We start from the raw sequence: 16481 nt of genomic DNA, 5'->3' as shown, positions 1-16481 counted from the left end.
AAAAAAAAAGTGGCTATCTTGAACAACTGGATGGGCTGATTGGGAAAGGCCATAACAAATCATATTATAATTTTGCTTTAGTCTAATAGTCATAATTCCAGATGTTGAAAGTCACAGGTGGCTTTAATATGCATAATCGCTATGTCAAAAAATTTTAGGGGGGCCAGGTGTGGTGGCTCACGCCTGTAATCCCAGCACTTCAGGAGGCTGAGGCAGGTGGATCACTTGAGGTCAGGAGTTTGAGACCATCCTGGCCAACATGGTGAATCCCTGTCTCTAATAAAACTACAAAAATCAGCCAAGTGTGGTGGTGGCTACCTGTAATCCCAGCTATTTGGGAGGCTGAGGCACTAGAATCCTTTCAACCTGGGAGGTGGAGGTTGCAGTGAGCCAAGATCATGCTACTGCACTCCAGCCTGGGCGACAGAGCAAGACTCTGTCTTAAAAAAAAAAAAAAAATTGAGGGTGTGGTGGTGCCAGGTGCTTGTAATTCCCATTACTTTTGGAGGCTGAGGTGGGAGTATTGCTTGAGCCCAGGAGTTTGAGGCCAGCAACATAGTGAGACCCCCTGTCTCTACAAAAAATTAAAAATGGGCCACCAGACATAATAAAACATAGAATAAAAATATTAGCTGGGCATGGTGACGCATGCCTGTAATCCCAGTTACTCGGGAGATGTAAGTGAGAGGATCACTTGAGCTCAAGAGTTTGAGGCTGCAGTGAGCTATGATTGCACTCCTGTACTCCAGCCTGGGCAACGAGCGGGACCCTGTCTCTAAAAAATAAAAATTGTAATAATAAGATAAATGGGCCAGGTGCAGTAGCTCATGCCTGTAATCCTAGCACTTTTGGAGGCCCAGGCAGGCAGATCACCTGAGGTCAGGAGGCCTAGCCAACATGGTGAAACCCCGTCTCTACTAAAAATACAAAAATTATCCGGGGTATGGTGGCACATGCCTGTAATTCCAATTCCAGCTACTTGGGAGGCTGAGGCAGGAGAATCGCTTGAACCTGGGAGGCAGAGGTTGCAGTGAGCTGATCACACCACTGCACTCCAGCCTGGGTGACAAAGCCAGACTCTGTCTCAAAAAAAAAAAGATAAATAGGTGGGAGCTAAACAGTGTGTCTATCTTATATTATTCTTACCAAATGGTATCCAGAGAAAAAATATAAAATTGCAGAGAACCCCTCTGCCATAATATAGTGTAACTAGAACCTATGTTGACTCACCTGATAAAACTTCTTGGGTATCAGTTTAGTAGTGAAGTCCTTTATCTTTAACTTGATGATGAAAGAACTGGTCAGTCATGACTCAAAATAGGTAGGAAAACCCTTGAGGTTTCACCTGGACTAAGGAGCCAAGGGTGGGATGGTGTCTGATGTTGAAGGACATGCGGAGCCTCAAGGACGCAGCTTCTGCCACTGCTGCTGTCCGGGCAGCACTGTCTGATGACCTGACTCCTGGATCCACGGGGCGCGCATGGGTCAAGTGGCAGTAACACAGTGGTTTTTTGTTGTTGTTGTTTGTTTGTTTTAACTATGTATATAGTGAATACCTGAGGCAACTTTTTTTCTGATAGAAATTGGCAGCTTTTGCTCCTTCTCCTGAATGAAGTCATGAGTTAACAAGTTTCTGTTTAGGTAAGTCCCAGGTTAGCCTTTGAAACACAATCTAATATTTCACATGTTACAATAGTAGGCCTGGAAAATCCCCAGAGAGGAGTCACGTCTCTTCGGAGCCCTACGAGCCCATCTCCCCACCCCAGGTTCCGGTTGTGCATGAGAAACAGGACAGCTTGCTGCTCTTGTCTCAGAGGGGCGCAGAGCCTGCAGAGCAGAGGTAAGTGCGCTTCCTAGTGACAGCAACAATTCATGGCGTGGGTGCTTATGCTTTAACATTTCTTTCAGTTGTTGCGGTTTTTCTCAGAACTTTGGGCTTTTATGTCTGGATGCCATTCTCAGATTTGTCTCTTTTCCTACTCATCTAATGCTAGTGGATTTTAGCAAAAAGAAAATATTTATAATATCATATTTAAATAGATTAGAAAATAATTGTTCATTATTCTTGAAATTAAATCTTTCTAGATTTTTTTTTTTTTTTAATGTTTTTGTCTAGGGGAAAGGGTCATCCATTGATTCAGCCAACATTTGAATGCTTACTGTTTACCAAGCACTGTGGACTCTGAATAGATTTAATCTTACCTATTTCTAACCCTGACCCCAACCCTATTAATTATTAAATTATCCCCATTTGACTAGATGCCTTTGAGTTGGCTCCTTACCAGTCAATCTCCATACCTCCACCTGAGTGATTTTTCTAAAACTCATGCAGAATCCAGCACCCAGACTTTAGCGTGGCATCTGAGTTCCTGGCATGACCAGGTGTATGCTGCCCATTCAGCTTCACTTCCCTCTGCATCACCCCTACACTGGAATCTCTGTCCAAATCGTGTTGCTTATTGTTCCCTGAATTCCTTTCTGTCCATAGTCATGCAGTTTGCCTAGTGCTGAACCCTCCACTGATGCACTGAAAGCCAGACATGTCACTTGCGTATGGTCGTACTGATACTAATGGGGAAGGGCCAGTTTTAAACGAAGGTCTTTCTAACTCCAAATTGCTAGTGCCTTTCTTACAATGTGTTGCTATTAATTTATTGCATTTATTCTTAGGGAGCTAAGCAGATATTGGTACTTTTCAATGAAATGAAAATCCATTTTTGGAGAGGGAGTGATGTTCAATTTAATTATACATTTCATCTTTCCCCCTATGTTTATTAGTGTTTTGAGGACAGGGACCATGTCCTATTCCTGTTCCTATCACCTTAATTGTCTTTCCTGGCATAGAGTACATGTTCTTGTGTTTGAATGATGAATGAATCCACATGATTGGATTAGGTTGTCAATAACCTATATTCTCTGTTCTCATCTCTGGCTCTAGCTAGATCCTTGGTGGCCTTGAGCTTTTAGGGAAACCTTGTTTTTTTAAAATGTGTTAGTATAGGAAGCTGCCAATAAAATATGAAACTCTTTATATTAAACTCAGCTCATTTGTTAGGTTGCTTGAAATGATTGTAACAAATAGGCAGTTTTATTCCTATACTGTTGTGTTCCAGTCCAGCTGTTGATTGCTTAGATATGAGTTCTTGCTATTTTATAGTCAAGCATGCTATTAGTACTTAAAACTAATTCTTAAACTACTTAAAACTAATTCTAGTGTACTTAAAACTAATTCTAGTAAAATAGTTCTCAGTTTAGGTGGTAACCATTAATATATCAGTGTTTGTGCTGTTAAGGAGAGAGCATCATGATAAGCTGTTTCTGAGTTTTCCTATTAATATTCATTTGCTGCTTCTTCATTCCTTCCTAAGAATTTCTGCTCTAGATTATCTCCATTCTAATTCTAATTTTATGATTTCATTTTGAGAGCTAAATCATTTGTCCTCAAATGATGTACTAAGTGGTTTATGATTACATACTGTTTCTTAGGGCTGTAACCACAAACACGGAATGAGGAGGCAGTAGTTTTCTAAGTACTCTCTGACTGTTGTTATCATCGATAGGAATGTCCCCTGGATTAGAAGTACGTGGTTGTAATATACTTAACTTTGGCCCTAACAGGAATGATGCCCGCTCACCAGGGAGTATAAGCTACTTGCCTTCATTCTTCACCAAGCTTGAAAATACATCACCCATGGTTAAATCAAAGAAGCAGGAGATTTTTCGTAAGTTGAACTCCTCTGGTGGAGGTGACTCTGATATGGGTAAGTGGGATTTCTTTCATGAACCCCAAATAAAACATGCATTAATAATGATATCTCCAGTGTTGCCTCTCCTATAATGCTTGAGTTTGAAGGCTCTTTACAGGACATCTATCCAACACATCTGATCCTAGAGTTCCTTCTCAAGTGTCTGCCAGCCCATGAAGAGTTCTAATTAGGAAGCAGGAGTTCGCTCCTTTCTGAAGCTGTGCCATTTCTCTTTGAAGAAATGCTGTGTCTAGGTTACTTTTCTTTATGTAGGACTGGATTAACTCTCCATAGTTTATTTTTCTTTCTCCCCTACCCATCAGTCTTCCTTTTGTCCATTTGGGCGTATCCCCACATAACATCTCCTCAGATATTTGAAGATGGGTCTTTCAGGAGTCCTCTCAATCAGTGTCCCCAGTTTCATCAGCTGTGGGTCACATGTCCTCATTCTTAGTACCCCTACCATCTCAATTATTCTCCACCAAAAACATTTAGCCTAGCCTTTCACTAGGTTTCGAGTAATACAAAATAGAGTAGTGTAATATGATCTATGCTAAATTCATCATTTTTAAAGTAGCCTAAGACTATTAGCTGTTTTGTTGGCAGCCTGTACACTGTTAACTTATGAAGTGCACTGTTAAGTACTTAGTATGAATGTTGATGTCAAGGTCTTGGGCTACTTTTAATTTACGCCTTGCCCTCGCTCTACTTTTACAGTAACTAGCTCCAAGTATAAGTCCAAGTCCGTCTGTGCTTGCTGCAGTCCAACTACTTTTTCTACCCTACCAGTGTCTTTGTGGACTTGAGTTGATTCATTCACTATTCATATGCAACTCTGATAAACTTACAGTGTAAAAATAAAGCATTGGCCAGGCACGGTGACTCACACCTGGAATCTCAACACTTTGGGAGGCCAAGGCGGGAGGATTGATTGGGCCCAGGAGTTCGAGATTAGCCTGGACAACACAGGGAGACCCCGTCTCTACAAAATATAAAAAATTAGCTGGGTGCGGTGGTATACATCCCTGTAGTCCCATTTACATGGGAAGCTGAGGTGGGAGGATCGCTTGAGCCTGGGAAGTTGAGGCTACATTGAGCTACAATTGCGTCACTGCACTCCAGCCTAAGCCAAAGTGAGATGTCTCAAGAAAAAAAAAATTTTTTTTAAATTGTCTGGGTGTGGTGGCTCACGCCTGTAATCCCAGCACTTTGCAAGGCCAAGACGGGTAGATCACCTGAGATCAAGAGTTTGAGGCCAGCCTGGGCAACATGGTGAAACCCTGTCTCTACTAAAAATATAAACAGCTGGTCATGGTGGCGTGCGTCTGTAATCCCAGCTACTCGGGAGGCTGAAGCATGAGAATCATTTGAACCTGGGAGGCAGAGGTTGCAGTGAGCCAAGATTGTGCCACTGCACTCCAGCCTGGGCAACAAAGTGAGTCTCTGTCTCAAAAAATAATAAATAAATAAAATAAAAATATAAAATCAGTAATAATGGTAGCAAAAGGTTATCTAGCACGTACTATGTGGTAGGCTCTATTCTAAGCATGTGTAGATATAATCTCATTTAATCCTCACAACAACCCTACATATTACAATTATCTCCATTTTGTAGATGAGGAAACAGACTCAGGTTTAAGAGTTGGCACAGGTTACATATCTAGTAAGTAATGAGGCTGCAGTTCAAACCCAGGCATTCCAACTCCAGAGTCCATGTTGCTAATGATGGACCAACTGGCTTCTAACAGTTCCATACTCGTAGCATCTTAGCCAGATTGTTGGTAAATACTCTAGCTAATGTTCTGTGGCAGAACCTTTCCTTTGGGTTGATATGCAAGTATTAATCAGAACCTCCTCATGCTCTCTCAGCACTCACTTGTACTATCCCCCCGGTCTTATCAGTCTTTTCCTCAGTCCCCTTGATAGAGAGACTTTGGGTATACCATAGTCTGGTTTATTCTTTTTTTTTTTTTTTCTTAAGTTCATCTTTGCATTGAACACATTATAAGAGATTTAGTCAAAACAACCAAAGCCCATGTCATCATTAGACTCCTCAGATTCTTCTTTCTTTGCTTCCACTTTCTTCTCCTCAGCTGGAGCAGCAACAGTAGAGTGGCCAGGATCCCACTGGTGCAGCACCAGCTGCTGGAGCACGTCCACCAGCCCCTACATTGTAGATGAGGCTCCCAATGTTGACATTGGCCAGGGCCATTGCAAACAAGCTAGACCAAAAAGGTTCAACATTTACACCAGCTCCTTTAATGAGGGCATTGATCTTATCCTCCGTGATAGTCACCTCATTGTCATGCAGAGTGAAGGCTGAGTAGATGCAGGCGAGCTCGGAGACAGAGGCCATGGTGTGGGCAAGTGTGGGGCTGGTGCTGCCGGACGTGGTGGTAGTTGCCGGATGAAGTGAGGGCTTCACCCCAACGTGGCCTTAGCTTCCTTGGAAGGACCAAGCACTGTGGTGGCAGCTGAGGAAAGGACGATCTGCTTTATTTCTGTGATCTACCATCTACTAGTCTCCTGATCCTGTCAAAAGAAAGGAAAGTGGGGGCCTTGCACTGTGAACTGCCTGGTGGATGTGTGTTTAGATCTGTGTCACTCTTGTGATTGATAAACGTTGAACATCAAGGAGAAAAGGATGAGCCAGTGTCACTACTGTTTCTGAACTTGTCCTCGCTCTTAATTAGTAGGTTCTGTTTAGGTGGCAACAAGATAATCTAAAAGACAAATATTTTAGAATGCAGACCAGAATTGTTATCAGGCTTACAGATAGCCTTTCTGTTTTTTTTTTTTTTTTTTTTTGAGATGGAGTCTTACTCTGTGGCCCAGGCTGGAATGCAGTGGCGCGATCTCGGCTCACCGCAACCTCCGCCTCCCGGGTTCAAGTGTTTCTCCTGGGCCAGCCTCCCGAGTAGCTGGGATTACAGGCACCCGCCACCATATCTGGCTAATTTTGTATTTTTAGTACAGACGGGGTTTCTCCATGTTGGCCAGGCTGGTCTTGAACTCCTGACCTCAGGTGATCCGCCCACCTCAGCCTCCCAAAGTGTTGGGATTACAGGTGTGAGCCACTGTATCCGGCCACCTTTCTTTTCAAAAAATATTGTTATTACTATTTTCTGTCTCCAGTTTTCAACAGTTTAATCTATTATTTACGGCTCCTCAAGTGTCACCAACAAAAATATACTCTCGTTTTCAATTTCTCTCGGCACTCAGAGATGAATCTGTGTGAGCACGGAGAGCTAGAGATCTCAGAGCAGCCAGGAACTGAGATGCAAATCATTTCACCTTTGTGTGGTCTGCTCTCATTCTCTAGTCTTTGTCTTACCCTTAAAGTGGGAAACTCTGACAGGGAAATGCCATGTTTGAACTGAAGAAGCCTACTTTATAGTTTTTCCTCTCTTGCCTAATGTTTTGAGTAGCGTACTATGTTGGGTGTTTTAGTATGCCAGATGGTCTCTACTCTCTGAAGCTGTATGATGAAACAAGTACCTAACTTTAACAGGAGATAATTAATGTCTTAAGGGAAGTACTAACAGAATTGCTTTAGAGTCTGGGATTTTTTTTAATTACAAGAACTATTCTTCATGGTGGAAAGGAGAATTTATATTAAAGAACCAGTGGGCTCCTGGGCCCACCATGGCACATTTAGCCTTCACTGGGAAGTAGAACTAAATGAAAACCATCAGCAGCCAACACAGCTTCACTTCACCTCATTGTATCTGAATCCAGTGTTCCCAAGGACATCAATGACTTTATTTTTTTTAAAACTGTAATGCTTTAAAACTTACTTTATTGGATCTCTTTGCAGCTTTTGACACAGTGAACCACTTTCCTTTCCTGAAATGCTTTCCTCTTGGCTTTCTGATGCCATGTTCTCCTGTTTCTTCTCTACTTCTCTGGCCACTTCTGTCTCCTTAGAAGCTCAGTCTTGCTTTGCCTGGCCCTTGATTGTTAGTTTTCCCCAGGGCTCACTTCTTAGCCCCTTTCTCCTCATGTCTTATAATCTGAGTCATCTCATCTACTCTGGGGATTTGAATGGTCGCTTGTATGCTGAAAACTCCCAAATTTGTATCTGTAGTCCAGCTTTTCCTACTAAGCTCTACTTACATATCTTTGCAGACCTCATTACTTCTTGACTAACTTACTGGCTCCTTAAATATCTAAAATTGAATTCATGTTCTACCTCCCCATACAAAAAGTTCCTCCTCCTTCCCTACCACAGTTAACAGTTACCTTTACTCTGGCCATTACTATCCTGGTCTCTGCCTCCTGATGGGAGTCAGCTCCTCCTGTCAAGTTGGCCTTCACAGTGGCTACCACATGTCTATCTTCCATTCTGCTAATTTCTGAGCAGTTACCACATTCTTGCTCAACAGTAGATACCAGTCACCTGGATTGCTTATTAAATAGTTGAATTATGGAGCCCCAGGAATGCAGAAAATTTACTAAGCTACTCAGGTGATTCTAATTTGTATGGCCTCAGCAAGTACCACACTGCATTGTAAGCTCCATTAGCAAAGGAAGGGGTATCCTGCAAGTGTAGTATCTAAGGATGATCATTGGTTAACTTATAGGAAATTGTCTTCATCTGACCATTTTTGATCAATAAGAAGGTAATCTTAACAATTCAGTCAAATAACTGCTCAATTAAATATCTGTCAAATGAATGAATGACTCCTATTCCACACACTTCATGATAACAAGGCTCCGCTGTTACAGGCTCAATTGATTTACCTTGTCACCTGGCCCATAAGTAAGAAGACTATCATCAATGGCTGTTGTTTTCTAGTTCTTCTGAGGACTTTTCTCCTCTCTTTGTCAGTTTAAAGCCTCCCTAATCAACCAAGTTTGTTTCTAGGCACATGCACTCTTCCCTCTTCTCTCATGTGCTCAGCCCTTGGGTAAGAGTCCATCCTTCTGTGGTCTCATTAGAAATTTCACATTCTGGCCTGGCACGGTAGCTCACACCTGTAATCCCAGCACTTTGGGAGGCCGAGGCGGGCGGATCATGAGGTCAGGAGATCAAGACCATCGTGGCTAACACGGTGAAATCCCATCTCTACTAAAAATGTAAAAAATTAGCCAGGCATGGTGGTGGGCGCCTGTAGTCCCAGCTACTCGGGAGGCTGAGGCAGGAGAATGGCATGAACCCGGGAGGCGAAGCTTGCAGTGAGCCAAGATCGTGCCGCTGCACTCCAGCCTGGGCAGCAGAGTGAGACTCCGTCTTAAAAATAAATAAATAAATAAATTTCGCATTCTGGCTGAGCGCAGTGGCCCATGCCTGTAATCCCAGCACTTTAGGAGGCTGAGGTGGGTAGATCACCTGAGGTCAGGAGTTTAAGACCAGCCTGGCCAAAATGGTGAAACTCCGTCTCTACTAAAAATACAAAAATTAGCTGGGCATGGTGGCGGCGGGCCTATAATCCCAGCTGCTCGGGAGGCTGAGGCAGGAGAATTGCTTGAACCCAGGAGGCAGAGGTTGCAGTGAGCCTAGATCACGCCATTGCACTCCAGCCTGGGTGACAAGAATAAAACACCATCTCAAATAAAAAAAAAAAAAAAAAAAAGAACTTTCACATTCTTTGGGACACATCATTTGGCCACCCACTTGCTTTCTGCATTTTTTTCTCTTTAAAATTCTTAGCGTCAAGTTGGGAATGACGGAAACACCAATTTATGTCCCAAATTCTTCCCCTTTCTGGCACACTGCTTTATTATAGGCGGTTCCCAGGTCTTATGCTGTTATTCAAACTGCAGATTACAAGTTGCACAGTCAACAGGAATGAAAAGGATCAACAGAGTCTTTTCTTTTTTCCAGCAAATATCCTGAGTTTCCAGTTAGCCACGCAGGGAAACACAGTCATTTTCATAGTATTCACTGTGGTGGCTTTCCTCTGGATCACATCCCAGGCTGCCTCAAACCTGTTGGTACTTGTGGCGGTCATCCCAGAGTCCAAGGTTTCTTCTTCGTCAGAAAGCCTTGGTTCCTGTTCTGAGAACAGCATTTTCCTATTTGTTTTTCTCCAGCAGTGCAAGGTTCCTTTCCGTTTTCTGGATTACACTGCTCCTTTATTTACTTTTTTTTTTTTTTTTTTTTTGTAAACAGATGGGAGAGTCTCACTGTGTTGCCCAGGCTGGCCTCAAATTCCTATGCTCAAGCAGTCCTACCACCTCAGCCTGCTGAGTAGCTGGGGGACTAGAAGTGTACCACTGCACACAGCTTATTGCTCTTCTTTTGATGTTCCTACCTTACCTATTTCCTGATTTCCTTTTAAAAATAGCCTGGGCAACAGAGTGAGACCCTGTCTCAAAAAAAAAAAAAGTACTTCCATTTTATCTTCACTTAATGGGTGAGAAATAAAGGTTGAGATCATGGAAAATAAAAAGATTAATTTTATTATAGGAATTTTTTGAGACTTTAGTTTGGTGTATATGATTATCACATCTTAATTAACTTGAATGTTTGCTTAAATATAGCAGCTGCTCAGCCAGGAACTGAGATCTTTAATCTGCCAGCAGTTACTACATCAGGTAAGATTGAAAAGACATTATTTACCAATACAAAATTGGCACAGCAATAGTCAGTCCAACAAATATGTACTGAGTACCAACTGTATACCAGGGGAGTGACTGCTCTAATATGCAAAAAATGAATAATTTAGTGAAGGAAGGTTTACCCAGTAGCACAGAAAGGAACTGAGATCCAGTAAATACCTATTGAAAAGATAAATGAACAAAAAGAATGGAAATTATTAAAGAACACTGTCGAAACTAGGGGACTGAGAAAATTGTTGAGTAACTTTGATAGAAGTGTGGGTGACTGATTCACTTGGGAAACAAATTTCCTTAAGGAGTTATCTGTGGATTAAGATGGTCTCTGGGCTGGGTGCGGTGGCTCATGCCTGTAATCCCAGCACTTTGGGAGGCCAAGGCGGGCGGATCACCTGAGGTTGGGAGTTCGAGATCAGCCTGACCAATATGGTGAAACCCCATCTCCTAAAAATACAAAAAATTAGCCCGGCGTGGTGGTGGGTGCCTGTAGTCCCAGCTACTTGGGAGACTGAAGTAGGAGAATCCCTTGAATCTGGGAGGCGGAGGTTGCAGTGAGCCAAGATCGCGCCACTGCACTCCAGCCTGGGCGCGACAGAGAGAGACACTGTCTCCAAAAAAAAAAAAAGTCTCTGTGTGGTGGGTCCTGGTGTTGTTCTAGGTCACTTGCCAAGTGCTATGTATATTCAGTGGGCTGATGGGGCAGTGCATGTTTGTTTCCTGATTGGCCTTTCAGAAATAAGTGGAAATGTTTTTGATTCTCTTTCAGGCTCAGTTAGCTCTAGAGGCCATTCTTTTGCTGATCCTGCCAGTAATCTTGGGCTGGAAGACATTATCAGGAAGGCTCTCATGGGAAGCTTTGATGACAAAGTTGAGGATCATGGAGTTGTCATGTCCCAGCCTATGGGAGTAGTGCCTAGTACTGCCAACACCTCAGTTGTGACCAGTGGTGAGACACGGAGAGAGGAAGGGGACCCATCACCCCATTCAGGTACAGCTTTCATTTTAGTGCTTTTCTGCTGCTTTTCCCCAAAAAAGCCAGTCTATTTCCCAAATTCTGATGCATCACTAAGACATTTCATTTATGTCTTTATGTGCTCAGAGTCACCTCTTAGGGTTTCAGTTACTTAAAAAAGGTTATTAAAACCCTACCCAGACATTGTAATATGAACAGAAATAAAATGGAAGAAAATTTTTACCCAAAGTGTCACCCTCCTGGGATGTCCATTTTTTATTTGTTTGCACCTAGTCCTCATCTATACATACTACATTGTAATTGTAACACAAATATAATGTTTTTGAATAAAAGTGATTTAACTGTAAAAATTAGGCTCAGTATAAAAGAAACATAAGCCAGCCGGGCGCGGTGGTTCACGCCTGTAATCCCAGCACTTTGGGGGGCCGAGGCGGGTGGATCACAAGGTCAAGAGATCGAGACCATCCTGGCCAACATGGTGAAACCCCATACAAAAATTAGCTGGGCATGATGGCATGTGCCTGTAATCCCAGGTACTCAGGAGGCTGAGGCAGGAGAATTGCTTGAACCCGAGGGAGGTTGCTGTGAGCTGAGATCACGCCACTGCACTCGAGCCTGGCAACAGAGTGAGACTCCATCTCAAAATACACACACACACACACACACACACACACACATACTAATCGTAAGCCATACACACACACACACGCACACACTAATCGTAAGCCATAAAAAAGAGTAGGAAAAAAGGTAATCATAGCACTTTGGGAGGGTAAGTTGGGTGGATCACTTGAGCTCAGGAGTTTGAGACCAGCCTGGGCAACATGGTGAAAACTCCGTCTCTACAAAAATTACAAAAATTAGCTGGGTGTGGTGGCTCACACTGTAGTCCCAGCTACTTGTGGGGGTCGAGGTGGGAAGATCACTTGAGCCCAGGAGGTGGAGGTTGCAAGTGAGCTGTGATTGCACCACCGCACTCCAGCCCAGGTGACAAAGTGAGACCCTGTCTCAAAAAAGGAAAAAAAAAAAAAAAAAAGTAGGAAAAAAGGGAAGAAAAAGAAACAGTTCTTCAGATCACATCATCCAGAATGCTAATGCTTGTATCTGATAAGCATTGTTTCAGACATGTCTCTGGATAGCCAGATAAGAGTTGCTAGAATGAGATTTTATACATTCTATTAAAAACAAGCACACAAAAAAACCATAATAATCCTAAGCTTTAATCTTACAACCTTTTTCTTAATATTTTGAGAACTAATATCTCTTGTGCTTTTAAAAATTACTTGAAGTTTAGAAGTATTTCTGTTTTAGTTTAGATTTATTTTCCTGTTATCGTCAAGCAAAAGATCTATCTCACTATGGTTAATAAAAAGATTAAAGAGATTAGAGGTCTTAAAAAAAAAAACTATACATGTTAACTTTAAGACCTTATCAGTGTACTTCCTCCTCTGAAAAATGAGCATCATCTTCCCCTGTCTGTTCTTACCTTCCAATTTTTATTGGCTTTAAGTGTGTGTGTTTTAAGGTTATAAGACTGGTGACTTAGTCAATTACAATTGTACTGGTTGTATAGGAATTTGCGGCAGTGTGAAATTGTTTTGCTGGGGCTGAGGAAAAAATTTGCTGGTGACCTGGGCTCTGATCTCTTCTGAGCTCTTTTTGATGTTTTCTTTTAGAGCACTGTCAGAGGTGTCTCACTTCTGTGAACTTCTGCTGAGTTCATCAACTACACAGTCTGGAAAACTCGAAAGGGCTTCCAAAACTTGCTGAGCCTCTGCTCAAGTCCTGTAGTAGCATGAAGAAGCTTTGTTCTGCAGTTTTTCCTTTACATATTATTTCTTTGTGTGGTGTATTAACTCCAGTTGGGAAAGGGGGGTTGGTCATTAGTGAAGTATGATTTTTGTCACCCTGCCTTCTTTCTTTAGTAGTTTCTGTACTCTGAGGCCAGTAAAGAAAGCTTGATGTCCCAGAAATTTCAGTTCCTTAATTACCACATTTTAATGGCAGGAGGACGACCCTTGTTTTTTGTTTTGATTGTTACAAGTGAAATTCTGGCTTTCTTTTAAATGCAAGCATACCTCGTTTTATTGTGCTTTTTTTTTTTTTTTTAACTGAAGGTTTGTGGCAACCCTGTGTCAAGCAAGTCTATCAGCATTATTTTTCTAATAGCATGGGCTCTCCTTTGTGTCTGTGTCATATTTTGGTAATTCTCACAGTATTTCAAACTTGTTGATGATTATGATCTCTGTGATGGTGATGAGTGATCTTTGATATTACTATCGTAACTGGGGGCACCATGAGGAGCGCCTGTATAAGATGGCAAACTTAACCCATAAAGGTGGTGTGTGTCCTGCCTCCTCCACTGACTGGTTGTTCCCTGTCTCTCTCCTCCTCTGGCTTCCTTATTCCCTGACACACAACAGTATTCAAATTTGGCCAATTAACCCTACAGTGGCTTCTAAGTGTTCAAGTGAAAGGAAGAATCACAAGTCTGTCACTTGAAATGAAAAGTTAGAAATGATTAAGCTTAGTGAGAAAGGCATGTTGAAAGCCAAGACAGGCTGAAAGCTAGACCTCATGTGCCAAACAGTTAGCCAAATTGTGAATGCAAAGGAAAAGTTTTTGAAGGAAATTGAAAGTGCTATTCCAGTGAACACACAAATGGTAATAAAGCAAAACAGTGTTTCGTGACACACAGAAAGTTTTAGTGGTCTGGATAGAAGACCAAACCAGCCACAACATTCCCTTAAGCCAAAACCTAATCCTAATCCAAGCCCTAACTCTTCAATTCTCTGAAGGCTCAGAGGTGTGAGGAAGCCACAGACGAGAAGGCTGAAGCTAGCAGAGGCTGTTCAGAGGTTGAAGAAGCCATCTCTATAACATAAAAGTGCAAGGTGAGGGAGAAAGTGCTGATGAAGATGTTGCAGCAAGTTACTCAGAAGACCTAGCTAAGATCATTGATAAAGGTGACTACATTAAACAACAGATCTTCCATGTAGACAAAACAGCCTTCTACTGGAAGAGTCCAAAACTTCAAAAGACAGGCTGACTCTCTTGTTAGGGGCTAATGCAGGTGGTGACTTTAAGTTGAAGCCAGTGCTCCTTTACCATTCTGAAAATCCTAGGGCACTTAAGAATTATGCTTGGTCTACTCGCCTGTGCTCTAGAAATGGAACAAAGCCTTGATGACAGCATGTGTTTACAGAATGGCTTGCTGAATATTTTAAGCCCACTGTTCAGACCTACTGCTTAGAAAAAAAAAATGATTTTCAATACTGCTGATTAACAATCCACTTAGTCACCCAAGAGCTCTGATGGAAAGGTTCAAGGAGATGAATGTTGTTTTCATGCCTGCTAACACAACATCCATTCTGCAGCCCATGGATCAAGGAGTAATTTCTACTTTCAAGTCTTATTATTTAAGAAATACATTTCATAAGGCAATAGCTGCCATAGTGATTTCTCTGATGGATCTGAGCAAAGTAAACTGAAAACCTTCTGAAAAGGATTCACCATTTAAATGCTATTAACGACATTTGTAATTCATGGGAGGAGGTAAGAATATCAACATTAACAGGAGTTTGGAAAAAGATGATTCCAGCTCCCATGCATAACTTGGGAGGGGATCAAGACGTCAGTGGAGGGAGTCACTGCAGGTGTAGTAGAAATAACAAGAGAGGCCGGGTATGATGACTCATGCCTGTAATCCCAGCACTTTGGGTGGCTGAGGCAGTAGAATCACTTGAACCCAGGAGTTTGAGACCAACCTGGGCAACATGGTGAGACCCCATCTCTACAAAAATTTTAAAAAGTAGCCGGGTGTGGTGGTGTGCACCTGTGGTCCCAGCTACTTGGGTCTGAGGTGGGAGGATTGCTTGAGCCCAAGAAGTTGAGGCTTTAGTGAGCTGGTAAGCCGTGATTGCACCACTGCAGTGCAGCCTGGGCAGCAGAGGTGAGACCCTGCCTTAAAAAAGAAAAAAAAAGAAAGAACAAGAGAACTAGAACTAGTAGTGGAGCCTGAAGATGTAACTGAATTGCTGCAATCTCGTGATCAAACTTGAAATGGATGAGGAGTTGCTTCTTAGGGATGAGCAAAGAAAGTGGTTTCTTGAGATTGAATCTGCCCCTGAAGATGCTGTGAACATTGTTGAAATGACAACAAAGGATTTAGAATACTACATTACATAAACCCAGTTAATAAAGCAGGGTTTGAGGGATCACCTCCAATTCTGAAAGTTCTACTGTGGCTAAAATGCTATCATTGCATGCTACAAATAAATCTTTCATGAAAGGAAAAGAAATTGCCACAGCCATCCCAGCCTTTGGCAACCACCATGCAGATTAGTCAGCAGCCATCAACATGGAAGCAAGACCATCCACCAGCAAAATAATTGTGACTTACTGAACCCTCAGTATCTCTGAGGTATGCTTGTAGTGTTTTATTTCATTGAGTACCAGGATCTGGATTCTTCATGTTACCATTCTGCTTTTTTTCATTTAGCAATATATAATCATTAGCATTTTGGTAATTTTTGAGAACTTAATATATTAATACTTTAACTTGAATTTCACTTTTAGGAGGAGTTTGCAAACCAAAGCTGATCAGCAAGTCAAACAGCAGGAAATCTAAATCTCCTATCCCTGGGCAAGGCTACTTAGGAACCGAACGGCCCTCTTCAGTCTCCTCTGTACATTCAGAAGGGGATTACCATAGGCAGACGCCAGGGTGGGCCTGGGAAGACAGGCCCTCTTCAACAGGTAAGGAGTCTGCTTTAACTTAGAAAATGAGACAAAGCAATAATATCAATGTCTTGGTTATTAGTTCTTCAAAATTCAGCAACTCTTCTAATTTGGAAACCTATATTCCCATTTCTGTATCATTAATATGTTCCACTTTCCAGAATAGAAATTTTTTTGAGGGGTCTTGTTCTGTCGCCCAGGCTGGAATGCAATGGCATGATCATGGCTCACTGCAGCCTCGACCTCTGAGGCTCAGGTGATCCTCTCACCTGAGCGACCCAAGTAGCTGGGACTACAGGTGTGCACGACCATGCCTGGCTAATTTTTTTCATTTTAATTTTAATTTTAATTTTTTGTAGGGACAAGGTCTCACTACGTTGCCCAGGCTGGTCTCGAACTCCTGAACTCATTCCTCCTGCCTTGGCCTCCCAAAGTGTTAGTATTACAGGCATCAACCAATG

The 16481-nt window shown here is 42.2% G+C and overlaps 1 protein-coding gene and 1 pseudogene across 20 annotated transcripts in view; one reads left to right on the top strand and one right to left on the bottom strand.

Moving 5' to 3' along the window:
* Positions 1-16481, top strand: part of NCOR1 (nuclear receptor corepressor 1) — a 185405-nt gene that overhangs the window by 165951 nt on the left and 2973 nt on the right. For 18 of the 20 annotated variants that reach the window (XM_054536273.2, XM_054536269.2, XM_054536266.2 and 15 more), the window contains 5 exons: positions 1697-1840; positions 3619-3761; positions 10233-10286; positions 11074-11295; positions 15859-16038. In XM_054536273.2, the coding sequence (XP_054392248.2) occupies positions 1697-1840; positions 3619-3761; positions 10233-10286; positions 11074-11295; positions 15859-16038 (743 nt within the window). The remainder of the gene's footprint in view (positions 1-1696; positions 1841-3618; positions 3762-10232; positions 10287-11073; positions 11296-15858; positions 16039-16481) is intronic. The other 2 variants (XM_063718397.1, XM_054536264.2) reach the window with 1 other exon arrangement.
* LOC134760514 (large ribosomal subunit protein P1-like) lies at positions 5700-6529 on the bottom strand (annotated as a pseudogene).

Source organism: Pongo abelii, chromosome 19 (genome assembly GCF_028885655.2).
Source record: "Pongo abelii isolate AG06213 chromosome 19, NHGRI_mPonAbe1-v2.0_pri, whole genome shotgun sequence".
NCBI classification, from domain to species: Eukaryota; Metazoa; Chordata; class Mammalia; order Primates; family Hominidae; genus Pongo; species Pongo abelii.
Note: the sequence above shows the minus strand (reverse complement) of the source record. Positions and strands in the feature narration are given on the sequence as shown.